Genomic DNA, 19,997 nt, shown 5'->3' with positions numbered 1-19,997 from the left:
GTTTGGGTGGGGACTTGTTGATATGGGTGAATGTAGTAACCATATTGTTTTTCATGTGAAACATTCATAAGAGTATATATCAATAATACCTTAATAAAAAAATAATGATTTGTTTTCTTTCTCCAACTCTTGATCCTACTTTCTTGTGTGTTGGCCCAGTTCTCATGCTGGTTTTCAATTCTTGGTGCCAGATGGCTGTGGGAGCTCCAGCTATCACATCTGAAATCCAAACAGCAGGATAGAAGAAGGGAGGGTAGGACATTTCCACAAACAACACACACCAATGCCATTCTTTTTTTTTCCCCCACTGCCATTCTTTTAAGGAGATGTCACAGAAACCCTTCATGACATCTCTATTTACATCTCATTGGCTAGAACATAACACATAGTTGCAAGGGAGCTGGGAAGTGAGTATGTTCAGATACTAAAGAGAAGGGGAGAATGGGAGCCGGGTAGCAGCCTCTGCTTCTCCAGGTGTGCAGCTCAGCAGAATAAGACCTGGGGGAGAATGTTGGAGATAGAAGAAGCATGCACAAGTAACAGGCCCTTGTCCTCATTCACAGCTGGGGCAGGACGCTGGCATGGCTCAGCCAGCAGGCAACCTCTCTCTCTGGCTCCCTGGCTTACTTTTCCTGGTGGAACTAACTGCTCCAGCCTCCATGTTGGTGGCAGCAGTTAAAGGAATAGTGCCATGGACATTCTAGAAATCAGGTGGAGAAGAGAAACTGGGATGGGGAGACCTGCCAAGAGGAGAGCCAGGTCTCGGTCACAGCTCTGTGCCGAGGGTGACTCTCCTGTAGATGCCTGCCCTGCTTAGAGGGACGTTCCGCCCTTGACTGACTCCCCATTGCCCTGCAGTTTGTATAGTGACCTGTAGTGATGAGCGTAAACTTGAGGTCTGTTCCAGGTAGTGGTGGTGCTAGGCTGGCCCCTTTGAGAGCCGGGGAGAACCTCCGTGCAGCACGCCACTGTATGGCCTTACTAGTTGTTAGCATCCAGCGTCTGTTCTGATCCATTGGCCATTCCTTGCCAGCTATTAAACATTTTGGCTCTCAGCCCTTCTGCAGAGGAGAGGGTGAGGCGCCAGATTGGATGTGGTTTCAAAGGAGACATAGGACTCATTTGCAGTGTTGCAAATTCTTTAATAAGAAATTGTTCATGCAAGAAATTGTTCATGCAATCAAAAATTAGTCTTAAAATTTTATACTCTTTGATTCCAACTATATGATACTCTAGAAAGACAAAACTGTAGGGACAGAAGGCAAATTAGCGATTACTTAAGGGATGGAGATGGGGTGAAAGGTTGAATACACGTGGGAATTTGGGGGAGAGGTGGAAACATTCTGTATCTAATTTGTGGTGGTGGCTCTTTGACTATATATTTGCCAAAATTCATAGAACTGCACATCTAAAAATGAATTTTGCTGTATGCAAATTATATCTTAGTAAACTGGAAAGGTTTCATATCTAAACCCAGAATAATCTTAGGACCAACATCATAATCGCATTTATTGACATAATCGCATCCATGCCTTATCGCTGGAGCTCTGCCCATGTCAGTTACCATCATCCCATTTTACAGACCAGGAAATGAAGGTACGGAGAGATGGACTGGCTTGCCAGATTCCTCACACCAAGTAGGAGGCAGCAGTTGGGTTCAGGCTCAGCCTGTGTGACCCTGAAGTCCCTGCAGGCTGAGCCTGGCCCCTGGCTGGGGGAAGGAACACAGAGGTTAAGAATGAGGTCACAGGGAAGGGGAGCAGTTGTGGACTCCAGAGAGAGGGCCTCCTGGGCCACTCTGGCTGGTGTGTTGTTTTACCAGGCTTTAAGGGCTCTGACCTCGAGGATTCCTGGCCTGGGACAGCAGGGGGAGGCAGACGCGAGAGGGTGCTGCTGTAGCTGGAGGGAGGCCCTGGCCGCCTGCCTTCCTTGGAGTTGTGGCCGGAGGACCCAGTGGGCAGGGTGGTGGGGGCTCACCTCAGCTCATGGAGCTTGGGGAGCAAAAAAAAGGAAATAGTGACCATGGCGGTGTGGGTGGTGAGCACAGGATGGCGTCCTCAAACCTCACGCCCTTCCTCCTGCTGCACCCACTCACTTCCTCATTCCTCCCACCTCCCAACCTGTCAAGTCGGGAGTCCATCCTCTTCGAAGCCTTGGGCACCATCTGGCCTCTTGAACCACCGGGACAGCCCCCAGCCCAGTTCCCTGCCTGCTCTCCCTTCCCTGCAAACGTTTGTCTCACTGCACTAGAGGGAATTTTTTTAATGCAAAAATCAAATTGTGTATCTACCTTGCTTAGAGCCTCTCCTGCACTGCCCATTGTGTTTCACATAAAATGCAGCCTCCACTGCTTGGCCTGAAAGTTCCTGCAGAATCAGGCGGTGCTGTCCTCTGATCTTGATTCACTTTCCTCTCAGCCAACAGGGGTCTTTGCACATGCTGTTCCCCTGCGTGGGCTACATGCTGTCACCTGCTCAGAGGAGGCCCCACTGTCCCTAAGCAGACATTGAGGTGTGTGTCCCTGACCAGCATGCAAGGCTCTTGGTGATGGCCTTCCGGCCAGCCCTTCACCTTCCACATCTCCAGCGCCTCCGCTGCAGCCAGCTGGCATTTCAGCACCAGCCCATGTCAGCCTCCAGACCTTTGCTTTTGCTGGTTGCTTGACCTGGAATGCTCTGGGCCCACATTTTCTCCTCTCAAACCTCTGTTCTTCCTTAAAGATGCAGCTCAAATGCCCTTTCCTCTGGGGAGACTCCAGTGCCCCAGGCAGAGGGAGTTGCTGCCCATCCTGCCCTCCTGTGCACCCGAATCGCATTCTGTTCCAAGCCTTGCTCAATGTCTCTGTGCCCCTCTCTGCATACCTGCCTGGAGCACGGAGCCGGCACAGAGCAGGCGTCAACAGTGCCTCCTCCCAGAACAGGTCTGTGCCTCTTAGAGGGGGTGTTTCTGAACTCTGAAGCCAGATTGGCTGGTTTGAATCTCAGATCTGTGGCTTCTTACCCATGTTACCTTGAGCAAGTGACTTGACCTCTCTCAGCCTCGGTTTCCTCATCTATAAAGTGAGATGATGACAGTGCCTGCTCCGTAGGGTTACTGTGAGGAAGAAATAGGTAGTCACATGCATGTGACTGCTTAGAAGTGAACCTGGTACATGGTAAATGCTCAGTTGTGTTTATGGCTTTTGTATTTCTTGTCCCTGGTGTGGGCCTGGCATTCAGTGCCTGCAGCAAGCACTTGCTGAACTGACAGCAGCTCTCTCTGTTTCCAGAGCTGGACAGAGGCCTCACCGAGCCCCAGATTCAGGTGGTTTGCCGCCAGATGCTGGAAGCCCTCAACTTCCTGCACAACAAGAGGATCATCCACCGGGATTTGAAAGCCGGCAATGTACTGATGACTCTTGAGGGCGACATCAGACTGGGTAGGAGACGTCTGCGGGTGAGGGTGAAGGCAGAGCCTGTGGTGCCTGCCTGGGGGTGTCAGCCCAGCCTCTGCCTGCTGGAGGAGCAGGTGCGGGACCCTCACTCACAGGCTCCGGGATGTCAGGGGTCCTGCCTGCCCTCCCTGGGCTGCAGGGCACGTGTGCTTCCCAGCGGCTCCGTCCAACCCAGTGTTCTCAGCTGAGGGTGATTTTGCCCTCCAGGGACATTTGGCAGCGTCTGGAGACATTTTTGGTTGTGCTGGCTGGGGCCGTGGGGGCTGCTGGCGCCTGGTGTGTAGGGAAGAGGGATGCTCCACCTCCGACAGGGTGTAGGACCGGGCGTGGCTGCAGTGTGGTCCTGCTCTCTAGTCTGGCTTGGGTTCCTGGGGCCTCGGGGGAAGCCCTCTGCTCCTGCTTCCAGTCAGAGATTTTGAGTGAGTGAGAGTGACACATGGAGGCATCACACTGCATTTAGAGCCAGAGGAAAACAGTACAGCAGGCACATATATTGAAACATTATTATTATTTTATTGATATATCATTGATACCCAGTCTTATGTTGGTTTCTAATGTACAACGCAGTGGTTCAGCAGTTACTATATTATTAAATCCTCACCCTCTCTAGTGTGGTTACTATCTATCAACAAAGAAAGATGTTATAGAATCATAAAACATTATTTTTTTATCTCTCCTGTCTTGGTTTTTTAAAAATTGTGGTAAAACACACGACATAAAATTTGTTATCTTAACTATTTTTAAGTGTATGGTTCATTGGCATTAAGTGCAATCACATCGCTGTGCAGCCATCACCACCATCTCCAGAAGCTTTTCATCTTCCAAACTGAAGCTCTGTCCCCATCAAACACTAACTGCCCATTTCCCCTCCCAGGCCCTGGCAACCCCGTTTACTCCCTCTCTCTGTGTGTGGCTGCTCTAGGAACCTCATATAAGTGCGATCATTTGTGCTTTTGTGACTGACTTATTTCACTTAGCATAATGTCTTCAGGGTTCATCCATGATGTAACGTGTCAGAATCTCTTTACATTTTCAATGTTTTTTATTTTTAAGCAGAATAACACATGCCATGTGTCCTCTGCTCCTGCCACGTTCTTAACCCATCCACTCCCAGAGACAGTCATTTTCAACTCTTCTCATATTTTTCTTGCATTGCTAAATAATACGCATTTTTTAAGTAATGATTTTGTTGTGTGATGAAAAAGTAATACATGCTTATTATTATATAAAACTCACGTAGTACAGGAAGGTTTAAGGGGAAAGCCAGAAAGCCTCCAGTGTCATTCCCCAGATGTTGGCTCTGGTTGTCATCACGGGCACCTCTGCATGCATCTCCATCAGGAGGACGTGCAGCCAGAGAGGACTTAGCGAGTGGTATTAACTAGTCTTGTTTATCAGTTTGATGATATGCAACTCTATTTTCCTTAACATCCTTCTCCAGTAGTGAAATGGTTCCTCTGTCTGTACCTCCTGTTTCCTCAGCCCTGGCTTTCCAGCACGGAAGGGTCACTATCTGTAGTTCCTCTGGTGATTACTTTTGTATATTTTGTATTACATCCACAAGAAACTGAGCCACTGTTGAGCCCCTGTGGTGGAGAACTGCAGGGATAGTCAGGAGGGTTGGAACAGAAATGGCACAGTATGGCCAAGGGCATCCTCTACATGTGGCTCCCGACATCCCTGTTCTCAGGGCACTGAAGCCCAGAGAGGGCAGGGACCTTCCTCAGGTCACAGAGCTAGCAAGGGCAGAGCCAGGGCTGACCCCATGGCCACGGGCTCACTCACAGGGTTCTCCCATGTCACTACACGCACCTCCATGAGTGCGTTGAACTGACAGCTTAGGACAGGGCTGGGCCTTAAAAGATGGATGCAGGCCTGGTGGATTCCCAGATTTGGGGCATCTCAGTCCCCAGGTAGGCTTCTAACACTCAGATTGCTGGGCGCAGACCCTGGGGTTTCTGCCCAGGGTGGGGTCCAAGAACTTGCATTCCCAGCAAGCTCCCAGCCGAAGCTGGCTGAAGGACCGCACTATAAAACCCATTGCTGTAGACCCTCTCTACCCAGAGTGTGGGAGATAGCAGTGTCAGCATTATGTGGAAGCTCATCAGAAACGTGCCCCCGTCCAGAGTGCAGGGTTGGTCTCTCCTAACCCCAGCAGGATGAAGGGTCTCTCACATGGGACATGAGCAGGGCCACGCTCTGCGTCCTTAAGACCAGCATCCCTCACTTGCAGGGACTGACCGCCGGGGCCCAGCTCACCTCCCCTGTAGCTGTTCCTCATCCTTCCTCCTCTCTTAGCTGTAGTGGTTAAGAACAGAGACCTGAGCTCGCACCCCGAGCCAACTGCTGGCTCTGTGTCCTTGGGGAAGCTGCTTGGCTTTGCTGCCCTTCTGCTTTCCTGGGAAGCAGAGCTGATAATAAAAGCTCCCTCAGAGGGTTGCGATGCCAGTTAGAAGAAGATGCTTATGTTGTGAGTTCTCCAGAAAGGCAGCTGTGATTACTCTTGTTTCCTTAAGTCTGTTGCGGGCCTGGTGCTGGGCTCTGAGGACGGGGGCCTTAGACCGAGTTCTCCTGCTGAGTTCCCAGGCCTCAGGGCTGGGCAGGGAGTTCCTAGTGCCCGGTGGCGGTTGCCCGTTCCCCCACCTGGGCCTGGGGCTTGGGGGTTCAGAAGAGGCCAGCGTGAGACAATAGTTTGAGCTGAATCGTGAAAGGTGGGTAAGTGTTTGCCGGGTAAACCAGATTGGGCAGGGCAGTCATGGAAGTGGGAGCCTAGTGGGCAGAGGCATGGTGGTGAGAAATAGGGTATTTTGGGAGGAGTGACAAAAATAACAGCACACATTTATTAGGTTTATGAAGCACCTGGTAGGTGTCAATGGTTAGACAAGGTGCTTTCTAGGCTTGGCATTTCATCAGAAGGCTCTGGGTGGGGGGAGTGGGGGTAGGTAGGGACCACCCCCAACACAGGTGAGGACACTGAGACCCGGAGTGGAGGTGCCCAAGGTCAGGTCACGAGGGAGGAGAAGTAGCAGGGTTTGTTGACCTCACAGCCTCCAGTGGACTGGCTCACTCAAGGGCAGAAGGTAGGGAGCCAGGGAGGGCCTGAGGCTCAGGGAGTTTTGGGGGGCAGAAGAGTCTCTTGTGCTCTGGGGAGTTCAGGGGGACCTTCAGCTCAGCAGCCTTCAAGAACTTACTGCTTTGGGGAGGGAGGACACCCAAAGCTGGCTCAGGACCAGCCTGTGGGGCTGGTCGGAGCAGGGAAGCCCTGGTGGGGACAGGGAGGGTTGGGAGCTGAGACCTCCCCACTGGGGTTCCCATTTCCCATGGTGTCTCCTCCAGCACTCTGTACTTGTGGAGGTGCTGATGTGCCAAGCAGACTCCAGAATCCCACTCAGAACCTGGCAGGGGTGGGGTGGATGCAGATGGGTGTGTCAGGTTTCCAAGTGACTTGGCATATGCAGTTGAGGAAACCAGGAAACCACTTAAGGAGGAAAAACATTCAGGGGGAGTTGAGTGTGCAAATATTTATACAGTTATCACTGGGCCCAGGGAGCTGAGGTGTGGATGCCTGCTGAGGCCTGTTCTGTATTGGAAAATCCTTTTCCTTGGAGTACGGGATTTGAACCTTGGCGAAACAGTGGAGGAAGCCTGCAAGATGGGGTGGCAGTCTGTCTGCATCTTCCTAGCTTCCTGGGACCGTCTGGGCCCCTGGAGGCGATCCCACCCCCACATGTCCTTACGCAACTCAGGGAGGCATAAGAGAATGTTTAGCAGGTCTTCCTCCCAAACAAGGGTGTCACCTCATTAGAGACAATGTCTGTGCTTCTCAGTGAGTGAGATACTATGGGAAGCAGCAGGGAGGGCTAAGCAAAGTGTCTGGCTGTAGACACGACAAGCCTGGTTCAAATCCTGGCTATGCAACTTATGAGCTGGAGAAGCATTTCACCGTCCAAACCTCAGTTCTTTTATCTGTACAGGTGGTATAACAATAGACCACCTCATGGAGTCCCTGTGACCAGTTGGGTGAAGTATACTAGTACAGTCCCAGGGAGGCTCAGGGTTATGTCCCTCTCTGCTGCTAGGCCTTTTGCTTCTTCCTTGTGTTATATATTTACTTCTGTCTAGGATTTCAAACTTGCTGTGAGCTTCATTTGATAGTTGCCAAGTAAAGCACATACTCCAGCCCTGGGTGGGTGTAAAGCGATTCTCGATGGCCAGTCAGACCCATTTGTGCAGAGAGAGAAGGGAAGAGTGTCTGCTGCCCTGAGACAGTTGGGATATTACGTGGGGTGTGGGCTTTGAAGTCTGAAGGTCTGTGGTCTTGTCCTGGACCTGTGGTCTGCCGTTTTGGCATTGGGTGACCTTGGGCGAGTCACCTAACCCTTTTGAGCTTCAGTCTCTCTAACTTAGAGTGGGGTAGTAGTTCCTACCTCATAGAATTGCTGTGAGCAATTATATATATTGTGCATGTGTGTATAGACCACCTCATGGAGTCCCTGTGACCAGTTGGGTGAAGTATACTAGTACAGTCACAGGGAGGCTCAGGGTTATGTCCCTCTCTGCTGCCGTGCATCTATATGTATACATATAGATGCATGCAGAGCATCTCTAGATGTTGAGCACATTGGAGAGGCCCGAAGAATGTTAAGGTTCTTTCCTGGGCCAACGAATGTCTCAGAGTAGCTGCTATAAGAAGGAACATTCTCCATTCCCCAAAAACCTGTGTTCCTCTCCCCAGACATTCTTCTTTGAAGATAGGAGGTGCATTTTACAACTTTTGGAGTTTTTCAGGTTCTAAGCAGAGTTCTGAACTGGTCTGAAAATCAAAGTGCCCAGCACAGAGCTTGGTACATAGTAGGTGCTCAATAAATAGTAGCTTCCAGCACTGCCATTGCTTTATCAGTTCGCCATTGCTGCAGGACCACCAACACCCAGAGGCCTCCAGTGTACAGGAGGCCTGGCTGGAACCGTCCCCTGCCTCTCACCCCACCTTGATCCCAACCCAGAGTTCCTGTTCGCTGCTGCCAGCAGGCTGGGGGCCTGGTTCTTCCACTGTGGCTGCCATGCACCGAGCCAGTGTTTGATAGCAATAACTCAATGCTCAAAGACCACTGGTAACATTTTATGGAGGAGAGATTTGGCTCCTTAACCACCACCCTCTTTTTAGATATTTTTGGTGGCATTTCTTTTAAAGTAGCAAGCACATGAAAAAAAGAAAAAAATGTATATCATCTTAAATTTACCTGTATAATTTTCATTTGTATATATATATATATCTGGAGTTCTATGCAATAAACTCGTAAGTGTTTATCTCTGCCAGGACTGTAGAGACTTTTAAATCTGTAAATGTATAAAGATACAGACCTATAGACCCACACAGAAGGGAATCGAAGGCGCCCCTGCTCCTGCCAGGACACTGCACTGTAGCCTTCCTTGCAGATAGTATAGAGCACAGACCTAGTGTCTCATGTGTCCTTAGAGCTTGGTGACCATCCACAAGTTACTTAATCTCTCTAAACTTCAGTTTCCCCATCTGTAAAGTGGGGATAATAATTTCTATGGGGATAATATATCAATGACCCCTCCCCCAAAGGGTCATACATGTAAATGGTATTCATAGGAATATATATGCAGATAACATGCAAAATTATATGCAGAAGATACAAATCATATGCATAAGTCTCTGCACAATGCTGTATGCCTGTTAAGTTCTCAGTAAGTACTGATTTTTATTAGATAAACCTGAATTTTTTTTAAAGTTGAGATTGTTAGATATGTAGTTTTCCAGTCTGCTTTTATTTAAAAAAATTGAACAGTATCAGCACATTTTCCCCATAACCTCAAATATTCCACAGAACGATGATTAATGTTTTCTTGCATTTGGTCACTTGCACAAACTAATCTACCTAGGAAACCCTCAAAGTTGGCAGTTGAGGTTTCTCATGGGATCTCTCCGATTACTTGCTAACACACAGGGGCAAGTGTGCTTGCTCGTGGATCTTTGAGTGTCTTTCTGTAATCACACCTTTAAGAGGAATCCTCAGAAGTGGGGTTGTTGGGTGTGCGCAGTGTTTCAGGTTTTCATCAACAGCTGCAGCCGATGCTCTCTTCCTTCTGGTTGTACCGGTTTACCCCACCCCCACCCCCAGCCTGTGTGGAGTGTGAAGTTTTCACCACATCCTGGCCCCCACTGGGTTTTGCTTCAAAAACAAAATACAGAAGCCCAAGCGCACAAACCCAAAAAAATTTTGCCATATGCATTTCAGTTTTTTAAACCATAAAGTGATGCAATCTCTTTATCAAAAACATGTTAAAGAGTAAAAGCATATAAAGTAAAAATGTGAGTCCTTTAGTTGCATTCCTCCCACCAAAATCCCACATCTGGGGAGGTGGTCATCTTCAGTTGGATGTGCAACCTTCCAAACCCTTTTCTGTGTCCATGGGTGTTTATGTGCACACAGTGTGCATCTGTTATTCTTTTAAAATACAGCTGGAATCATGATATACATCCTCTGTATCGGTCAGTCGGGTCAGCAACATGTCCAGGATAACCTGTTAAAGGACAAACTTCCAAGTTAGTACAGACAAATGCAGCCTCATTCTTTCTAAGGGTTGCATGTTATTTCCTGGCCGGAGTGGCTATAGTTTATCTCACTAGTCACCAACCAAGCTCTAGCAACAGTGTAGGTCTTTGCCAGTTTTTCACTCTCAAATAATGCTTTTTAAAGCTTCATATATATTATAAATTTAGTTTTGGGGATCTATTTCTAGAAGTAGAGCTGCTTTCAAACATTTCCTAAAACCCAGTGTGGTTATTTTTCTTCTAAATATAAATGAATAAAGGCAATCTAGTGAAGTCTGTTCATTCACTTATTCAGTTGATCACTGTGACCCTGTTGAGGGCTTCATGTGCCAGATACAGTGCCAGGGGCACAGAATGCATCTGTGCAGAAATGATCTCTTTCCTCATGGAAATGATAGTTCATGGAGAAGAGTCCCTACCTACTGCTGCCCTTGTCTCTGACTTTTGTTTTAAAATGGGAAAAGGAAAGAGGAGTGTTTTCAGCAGAAGAGACGACCTGGTGAAAGCCTCCTTCGAATTGCCCGAAGGCAGCCATCCCCGCTGGGAGATCCCTCATAAACTCCATTCCGGGAGCAGACAGCTGGGGCCACCGTGCGGAGCCCAGGGAAAGCCTGAGGTCCTCGGGCTGCAGGGAGCAGCTGCCCCACCCTCCTGGCTGGGCCGCATCTTGTGGGGCAGAAGGGGAAGTAGCAGCTACCCAAAAAGCTGGCTGGCGCTTGCCTAGGGAGGGTCCTGGGGACCGGCTGTGTGTCATTGTGAAAGTTGGTGGCTTCTGCTTCTCCTCTCCCTTCTCAGGACGGGCCCAGAAGGGGCGTGGTGGGGGAGTGGCAGCTGCAGCCTCCTTGTGCGAGCCTCACGCTGGCTCTGGAAGGCCGTACCTGTTGCCAAGAGATTTGCTGGGATGTCAGGCGAGCCATTGTTGGTGTTTGCAGGGGAGGTGGCAGGCCCCGCATCCTGCCCCGTGCTCGCAGGCCTAGCAGGAAGGAGGGGAGCCTGGCCCCCGTTCTTACCCGGGGGCCCGGGGGTGCTGACTCGCCCAGGCTGCCCGGAGCCAGCAGCAGAGCTGGGTTCTCACCTGGGTCTCCGGATGTTGCGCCTCACCCTGCAGCAGCTGCTGGGCCCGCCCTGTGAGGTGTCACCTTGTGCGGTGACAGCCCCGCCCCTCCAAGGGCTGGCATCAGCGGCCGGAGAGCAGCTTTCGTGACCACGCCCAGGAGGCCGTCTCAGTACAGCCTCAGCCTCAAATCTTGAGTGAGGCTGCTGGCTCCAGGGCGTAAATGACTGACGGGAGTGCTTACCAATCATCAGGCTTGGAGCTGAGTTATGCGGGTCTCTTAATCCTCATGACAACCCTAGAAAGTAATCATGTAGCATCACCACCCCTGTATCACTCCGAAACCCAGGGCCAGAGGTTTGGTTATCGTACCGGCCCCTGCCTGTGCCCACCTTACCTGTTTCCACGCCTGGTCCCTTTGGCCGCTCTGCCCTGCCCCTCCCAGGCCCTTCATCCAGCTTGTGTCCTCTGCCTGGAAACATCTTCCCAGGTCTTGCCCTGCTGTCTGAAGTAGGTGCCTGCCCAGCACTCTGCCTTTGCCCTCCTTCATCCCTGCATGGCCCCCTCACCAGGAATCACAGGAAGGTGTTGAGGGCCTGTTTCCATCACTAGAATAACAAGCCACAGGAGGATGAAGATTTTGGTTCATCTCTGTGCCTAGAGCAGTGCCTGGCATAGAGCCGATGTTCAGGTAATGCCTGTTGAGTGAATGAGTAGCCTGGAGGCCCTTAGCTATACTTCTTCCAGGCCCTCCTTCCCTTTCTGCTCTCTTGAGGTTGCATCCCCGCCAACTGTGGACTTGCTCTCTGCTCCCATCTTTCCATTCCTCACAGTTAGGAACAGACACTTGGTGCTGTTTATCTGGCTGCCTTTCTCTTTTACCATTAAACTCTGGGGTACCTGAGGGCGACTTAGTTTGCTTTTGGTCCCCATGGTATCTGTGCCCCTGGCTAGCACCTGGCCCCGATGGTACCTGAAGAACAGGTGAATGAACCATGGCTGGAACCACTCTGTCCCAGCAGGCCCCTGCTCTTAGCATTGTGCCCCCTCCTGGTTTGAAGTCATGGATCTGATGGAAGTTCCAAGTACAGCAGTTGTTACCTGACTGGTTCAGGCAGGTTTATTTCAAGACCTAGGCTGGGGCTCCCCAGTGGCCCGCAGTTACAGCTTTGCAGCTCTTCTTGCTGTGAACTAAGCATCGCCAGTTCTGTCAAGGTATTGCTTCCTCCTGAATTTAATTTTTGATTGGGATGAAACTTTGCCTTGGAAGCTGGGAGCGCTGGATTTCTCCTTGTGGCACTGGATTCTTCTCCTGGATGTGGGTGTGTGAAGGAAGCCTCGTAGTGTTGGATGTGTGTTTAAAGAGAAATTTTGGCTATTGTTTTGTTAATCCTGAATGTCACGCATGTTTATCATAGCAAATTTATGGGATTTAGAAAAGCAGAAACCTGTCCTAGTCTCACCACGCACAACCATTTAAGCAAGCTGGTTTATTTCTTCCAAGTCAGTTCCATGTATGTTTTTGCTATTTTTTGGGGGGAGGAGAGTGTAATTTTGACCATACAATATATTCAACTGTGCATTCACTCCTTCCCACTTGACCTTTTAAGTTGGAAAAAAAAAAACCCCACAAAGCTCAACTGAGTAAATTTGAAGATCGAATTGGCTTTGTTAAACATTCATGAGTGGTGCACCATCCCACCTAGCAACTAGAGAAATGCTCCCAGGAGCTGTACAAATGGAAGATTTTTACAGACAGGAGAAGGGGACAAGGAAGCTATTTGCCAAAGAAAAGATTATGGATTGTTGCAGAGGAGGTTCCCCTCCCTCAGGATGACTGGGGGTCATAGGCAGATAACCTCACTAAGGAAATCCCGCGCTGGCTTAAAATGCCACTCCTGGGAGAGACTGAAACTGCAGGTAGGCTGGGCTTTAAGCCCTGGTTTGATGGCCTGGCCCAGAAACGCCCTTTGGTCCTGGGCCTGTGGCTTTCCATTTTAACAAAGTATTACAAATAAAATATTTAGTATTGTGCTAAATATGAAAATACTTAAATACACACTAAATGTTAAATATTGGTAACTATAAATATGTATAACTCAGTATTAAAACATTGAATAAAACTACTCCAAAAGTAATTTTAATGACTACAAAATATTCCGTCCTATGAGGGTGAGCACACTTTTCTTACTCTATTCAGCAGTGTGCACTTCTTCTTATCTTTCTTACCTCTCCGATTTTGTGAGTGTGTGTGTATCTTTGATATACCATCTTAATCCTTTTTGGAAAACACAGGAGATATTCTATATTGTATATAAGAACTTTTAAAATGACTCCCTAAGCTTTGTGCAGTGGCAGTATTGTAGCTGATGAGGTTTATCTGAAGTGTAGTTATTGCTAATTAAAATCACTCCCTAAGCAACCACAGTTGTTTTTAATTTGTCACTATTACAATGGCACTTTGATGAGCTCCCGTATGCATAATTTTAAGACATATTTAAGATTACTTCATTGGGGTAGAGTCCTGGATTTGGAATTACTGGATCAGAAGAGTATGGATATTTTAAAGATTCTTGTGATTATTGCCAAAACACTTTCCTAAAAGCCTTTTCAGTTTATACTCTCATTAGCCAGTAGGAAAGTACGTGTCTCAGTACTTTGTATTGAGTATATAGTAATATAGTACTCAGTATTATATCCTCATAGCAGTAGATATATTTTTAGTGATCGCTAATTTGCTAGATAGAAAATGGCGTCTGCTAGTTGCTTGGGAATGTGTATCTCTGAGTGCACACCCCAGGGTTGTGGGTGGAGGAATGTCCATCCAGTACTCTATCTGAGATTTTTGTCTTCCAGCTGACTTTGGTGTGTCTGCCAAGAATCTGAAAACTGTGCAGAAACGAGATTCCTTCATAGGGACGCCTTACTGGTGAGTCGTGTAGCTTCTGCAAGTGGAATGGTGGGCAGAATGTTAAACCTCACAGTCCCCAAGGTGACCTCTGGCTGGTATAGAGGAGAGAGGACAGAAGCAGGGACTCCTGAGACAGCTGGCTGGGTCAGAGGCCAGTCTCTTGGCCAAGTTGTTTAGCTCCCCTATGCCTTAGTTTCCATCTGTAAAATCAGGGATATAATACTGACTTAATGGGTTATTTTGAGGATTAAATGGGTTGATGAATGTAGAAAATGCTGTGTCAATAACAACAAAACTGGAACCCCTAAAAAATGGTCCAGTTCTTGATGAACGCAGAGTACATACTGAGTGCTTGGCACTGGGCTGGGGCTATGAAGATGAGCAGCACAGGTTCAATTCATACCCTCAGTGAAGTCTCTGTGGGCTTCTCTAGTCCGTGGTGTTTTCTTCTTTTTCGAAAACTATTACTTAAAAACAAACAAATGAAGAAATTTCTCACTCAGTTTCACACCTAACTACTCCTGCTTTTCATGTGCATTACTTCCCGTTGTGGTGTTAGGCACCTTTCTTACTTGCTTATTACTCACCCTTTCTTTCTCTCTCTCTGCCCTTTTATTTCTCTTCCCCGTTTTCTCTCCCGTCCCTTCTCACTGTGCTGTCGTGTTCTCTCTGCACTCCTTCCCTACCCCAGTTTTTTCTGGGTTCCTTCCCCTTTGCCTCACCCCTCCCCCAGGACACTGTGTTCTGGATTGTTGCTGCCATCTTGTGGTAGACTTCGGGAACTGCAGCAGGACATGGCGTGGAGCCCCTTTGAAGGCCTACTTTTCTGTGTGAAGACCATCATAAGGAAGACAGTGGGATGGACAGTAATGCAAATCATGATCAGGAGCGCTGGCAACCCCCTGACATTGGCCTGTGGTGGTCCTTGACCCTGAGTCTCCAAGAAGCACCTCTGGAGGCCAGGTTCTTAGCCCTCTGTTGTCCCTTGGTTGGTTCAGGATGGCTCCCGAGGTGGTGATGTGTGAGACCATGAAAGACACCCCGTATGACTACAAAGCTGACATCTGGTCCCTGGGCATCACTCTGATAGAGATGGCCCAGATTGAGCCACCGCACCACGAGCTCAACCCCATGCGGGTCCTGCTCAAGATTGCCAAGTCCGACCCCCCGACACTGCTCACGCCTTCTAAGTGGTAAGGCACAGGAGGGTGTCTGCAGGCAGCAGGCCTGGGTCGTGGGTCGGGTGGGATTGGAGGGCTCTCCTGCCACTGCTGGGCCCCAAAGTGGGCGAGTAGTCAGTATCTTGGGGTCTCCAGTCTTTCCTGAGCCCCTCTAGGCCCTCCCTCCTCTTGCTTCCCTCCATGTTCTCCATCAAAGCAGACCGGGTCACCCAGTAAGGCAGGTCCCACCATGGGAATAAGGGGCCAAGTGAGGCCCAGCAGCCACAGCGTGCCATCCTGGGCTGGGAGGTGGGGCTCAGGCTTAAACCTCGGCACTGCTCTGTTTCTCTTTGTGGCCTCGGCAAGTCCCTGCTCCTCTGATTTTCACATCCCTGGTGGTACAGTGATGTCCCTGATGGGAAGGTCATGCAGCAGCCTCCGTCGCCTCCGCCGTTTTAGGTCTTGAAAGCGCCCTTTGTCCTATAAAGCACCCTTTGCCCTATGTGCTTGGGAAGCACATAACTCGTGAGAGAGTGGAGTCTGTGGCGTGGGGAGCTTTCTCAGCGTTTGCCGCACTCCGAGCTTACTGTCCACCTGTCTGTCCTCCCAGGTCTGTGGAGTTCCGAGACTTCCTGAAGACAGCCCTGGATAAGAACCCAGAGACGCGGCCCAGTGCCGCGCAGCTCCTGGAGGTGAGTGGTTCCTCTCTCCTGGGGCACTGCCAGCCCCCTCTGCCCTGCCCTGCCCTGCCCTTGGAGGTAGAGGGCGGAGGAGGTCGCCTGGGACCTGGAAGCTGGACGCATTCCTCATCTAGCTCAGGTGACTGTGAACGGCCATCCATTCATCAGCCAGCATTCCCTGGGAGCTTCCGAGATGATGGATCCTGTGCTGGGAGGGCGGGAGTGAAGGAGGCCCCCTGGAGCCCTGTCCTCACAGAATTTACGTTCCGGTGGGGAGACTAGCAGCAGATGGCAGCTGTGTGCACGTGGGAGGCGGAGACTGGCGCTACACAGAAAAATAAACCAGCCAGTGGTGGGAGCAGGCCTTTCAAAGGAGGCCAGGCAGGCCTGCTGCGCTGTCCTCTGCATGCAGGGCCAGGTCACATAGGGGCGTGCAGGGCCTCAGGAGCCAAACTGGGATCTGGCTTTACTGGGTGTGCCATGGAGCACCCCTGAAGGTTTGGACTAGGGAGACACCATGTGACTTACACTTGGCCAGGGTCCCTAAGGCTTTAGGATGGGAAAGTGGATGATGGTTTCCTTGAAAAGTTTTGAAATATTGGAGTAGCTGTGAGATGCCCTTCACCTGGCCCACCCAGCTATCCTCAGGTCTGCGAGTTGCCGTGCATATGATTAACATTGATGGAACAGGGAGAGGATGTGGGCCTGGGGGAGGGGGAGGGCTGTTCTCCACACCCTGTCCACTCCTGTCCTTCCACCTGTCTGAGGGTCTCTGGTGTGTGGGGGGAGGCGAGGAGGAAGAGGCCTACCCAGTGCTAGCCACTGCTATTCCCCAGGATGTGCTGTGTGCCAGGCACTGGGCCGCAGCTGGCATTCTGGGTACAGTGCATCCCTCTGGGGTGTGCAGCACAGCGATCGAGCGTGTGGACTGGAGCTGCAAAGTCCTGTGTTCCAGTCCCAGCCTTGCCACTTACTGGCTGTGGTGTAACCTGTGATGGGGTCCCACTGTGAAATGGGGCTGTTAAATTACAGGGTTGCTGTGAGGGTTAAGCGAGAAGATACTGTAAAGTACTTGGTGTACTGTTAAATACTGTGTTCAAGGAATGTTTGCTGCATTGAATTCAGTTATTAAAAAGTGGAAAGAAACCAGGGTGCACAACGGGGTTTGGCTGCTAGGGGTGCTGACTGGCCCTGGCAGGTTTCTATAGTGTATTTGAAAGCAGAGGTCTGGGCTGTCAGAGAACTCACTTTTTGGGTATTGGGTGTTTGGTGGGGGGCAATGTGGAGGAGGGCCAGTGGGGGTGCGTGGGCCTGCCAGCACTGCGAAAGCACCCAGCCACCTGGGGCCAATTGTTTCCTGTAAGCAGGTACTTGCTGGCCTGATACATCTGACCTCTGGGACGTTGTCTTGGGAAGAGTCCAGCTGTCCTCCATCTCCACACGGCAGCCCTGAAGCCTCAGCCTGAGCCAGGAATTTCCATTCCATAGTTGGGAAAAAATGCCCTGCCAAAGGATTCTTAGCATAAGACAGAAGAAGGGAGAGATCCCTTGAGACAAAACACCTTTCAGGGCTCGGGCTCAGGGCTTTCTCCACCAGCCTTTTCATCTCCCAGCGAGAGAGCAGGAAGCAGCATTACCCCCTTAGGTGAGGACACCGAGGTGGGCAAGTGGCTTGCCTGAGGTCACCTGGCTTTGAGTGACAGAGGTAAGCCCAGATCTGGGCTTCCCGGCATCCCTTGCAGAGCTGTTTGTGTCCACACCTGGGCCTTTGTGTCTGCCTGCTTCTAGGAGGCCCCTCCTGGCCCCTCATCTTCCCCTGTTCTGCCCTGAGCTGATGGACTGCTGACCACAGTGGCGTGTGATTCATCTACTTGCGCAGATACCTCTGGGAACTGTACGACACAGCGATCAGGAAGCCAGGCTCTGCAGTCAGGCCTGCCCTCCTGGAATCTGAGTAGTTCTCACTGTGTGCCTCAGTTTCCTTATTTGCAAGATGTGGAGAATGTGCCCCTGACAGAATGGTGTGAGTGAATGAGAGTCTGTATGCACTGTCTTTAGCATAACAGGTGCTGCCCATCAAGTGCTTGGTATATATTCATTGAATTTGTTGTAAACCCACCCCCGTGTCACCAGTGACTCCACCTTATTGGCCTCAGTGCTCCTCTCACGAGCCCCAGCGGCTCCAGCCATTGTTGCTCCTTATCCTCCTCCCTGTCAGCACTTGACTTCCAGAACTCCACACCCTCTTGGTTTCCTTCTTCCTCCCTGGTCACTGCTTCTCAGTCTCCTTCACCTGCTCCTCTTTCTTCCAACTAACGTGGAAGTGCGCCAGGGCCGTCTCTGCTCCCCTCACCTTGATGGTGTCATCCAGTTTGCAGCAGCTCCATTTCTCCTGCGGCCCACCTATTCCGCCCTGACGCCAGCAGGTGTGTCCGGCTGTTTATACCCCACTGTCTCAGACCACGCCCTTGCCTTTGCCCAGACATGCTCCACCGGGGTTTTCCCATCCCTGTCGGTGGGACCCTTCCCAGTGGCCAGGCCCCTAACCTTGCAAGCATCCTCAATCCCTCTCTTTCTCAAACACTCCATATCCTTTCTCTCAGCAAGTCCTGCTGTCCCTGCCTTCAGAACATGCCTCGGACCCGACCACTCGTCCCCACCTTCATCTCTTGGATTATTGCCTCGTCACTTCCTCCCTCACTCTTTTTCTCAGCATAGCAGCCAGAGGGAACTTTTAAAATATAAGTCAGCTCCTGTCCCTTCCTGGTCCAAAGCCCCTTGTGGCTCCCAACTCACTCAGGGTAAAGTCCTGAGTCTCAGTGACCTGCCAGGTCCTGCGTGGTCTGCCCAGCCCACTTGGCCCCTTAGACTTCCTCTCTCCCTCGAGCCCCCTCACTCTGCCAGCCTCCCCAACCTCCTTGCAGTTCTTCACATACTTCAGGCACCTTGTGCCTCAGGGCCTTTGCACTGGCTCTCCACGCCAGCTGGCATGCTCTTGCCCAGAAACTTCTGTGGTTGACTCATTATCTCTTTCAAGTCATTGCTCACATGTAAGCTTCTCAGTTTCCACCCATACTATTTTAAACTACAGATCTGCCACACTCCACATTCCTAATTCTCCTTTCTTGCCTTACTCTAGCTTTTTCTGTGGCACAAAGCATGGTGGCATGCAACCTAACTTGTTTATTGCTTTTATTGTTTATCTCCCCAGCTAGCATGTCATCTCCCTGAGGATGGCAGTCTCTGTTCTGCTCACTAATGTTTCCCAAGCATCCAGAACAGTGCCTGGTATGTAGAGGGCTCCCAATAAGTATTTGTTAAATATATTACCTATTTTTACTTAAACTGCTATGTAACCCTTTCTCCATTCCAGGCACTATTCTAAATGTTGAGCAAATGTTAACTAATTTAGTCCTTATAACAACAATTATGAAGCAGGTATTGTTCAGATTTCTATAGAACAAATGATAAAAACAGGCACAGAGAGGTTAGGGAGCCTGTACAAGGTCACACAGCTTGTAAGAGACAGAGCTGGGCTGCTGATCCTGGCCCTCCGGCCCTAGCGCTTGTTCTATGGATCATTCCGGTAAGCTGTGTCTCTTAGTGAACAAAGCAGGGAAAGAAGGAATGAAAGAGAGACAGAAGAAGGTTAGAAAGGAGGGCAGTAGGGTTGAGGGAAAGAGGCTGACACTTGAACACATGAGAGCATTATAGGTCTTTTGTAAAGTCAGTCTCAGAGTGTAGACCCCTTACCAGGTCATGGTTGCTAAGCACGCAGAGGAAAACTCCGCTCAAGTTCTTGGAAAGGGTGTCTGTGTAGATGGCAGGAGAGGTCCTGGCCAGAGGGTAGATGACAGTTGGCGAGCGTGTTGGGGCTGCACACAGAGGCAGCAGTGACTTCCCCTCAGATCTGGCCATGCCGAGTACCTCTCCAGGGACCCGTGTGCCCAGCCCCACCGTCCCATGCAGGCCCATAGCGCGGTCTGCCTGGGGAAGCCCCGGGCACTCCTGTTCTCTGCTTTGTTTTCTGGTCTCTTCTGTACGTCACTGGAGATAGCAGGGCTGAGGCATTGGGGCAGGTGGTCTGTGCTTTGTGTCCTAGAGCAGTTTATAAAACTCTTCTTGGCCTGACCAGCTGCAGGAGGGCCAGCGCCTCCTACCTGGGGATTCCAGGACCTT

The 19,997-nt window shown here is 50.3% G+C and overlaps 1 protein-coding gene and 1 pseudogene across 1 annotated transcript in view; both read left to right on the top strand.

The window, feature by feature from the left end:
* Positions 1 to 19,997, top strand: part of STK10 (serine/threonine kinase 10) — a 125,130-nt gene that overhangs the window by 53,208 nt on the left and 51,925 nt on the right. The window contains exons 4-7 of the mRNA XM_073232215.1: positions 3,269 to 3,418; positions 13,924 to 13,996; positions 14,977 to 15,171; positions 15,749 to 15,830. Of these exons, the coding sequence (XP_073088316.1) occupies positions 3,269 to 3,418; positions 13,924 to 13,996; positions 14,977 to 15,171; positions 15,749 to 15,830 (500 nt within the window). The remainder of the gene's footprint in view (positions 1 to 3,268; positions 3,419 to 13,923; positions 13,997 to 14,976; positions 15,172 to 15,748; positions 15,831 to 19,997) is intronic.
* LOC118967813 (U4 spliceosomal RNA) lies at positions 13,408 to 13,524 on the top strand (annotated as a pseudogene).

This window comes from Manis javanica, chromosome 1, assembly GCF_040802235.1.
Source record: "Manis javanica isolate MJ-LG chromosome 1, MJ_LKY, whole genome shotgun sequence".
NCBI classification, from domain to species: Eukaryota; Metazoa; Chordata; class Mammalia; order Pholidota; family Manidae; genus Manis; species Manis javanica.
Note: the sequence above shows the minus strand (reverse complement) of the source record. Positions and strands in the feature narration are given on the sequence as shown.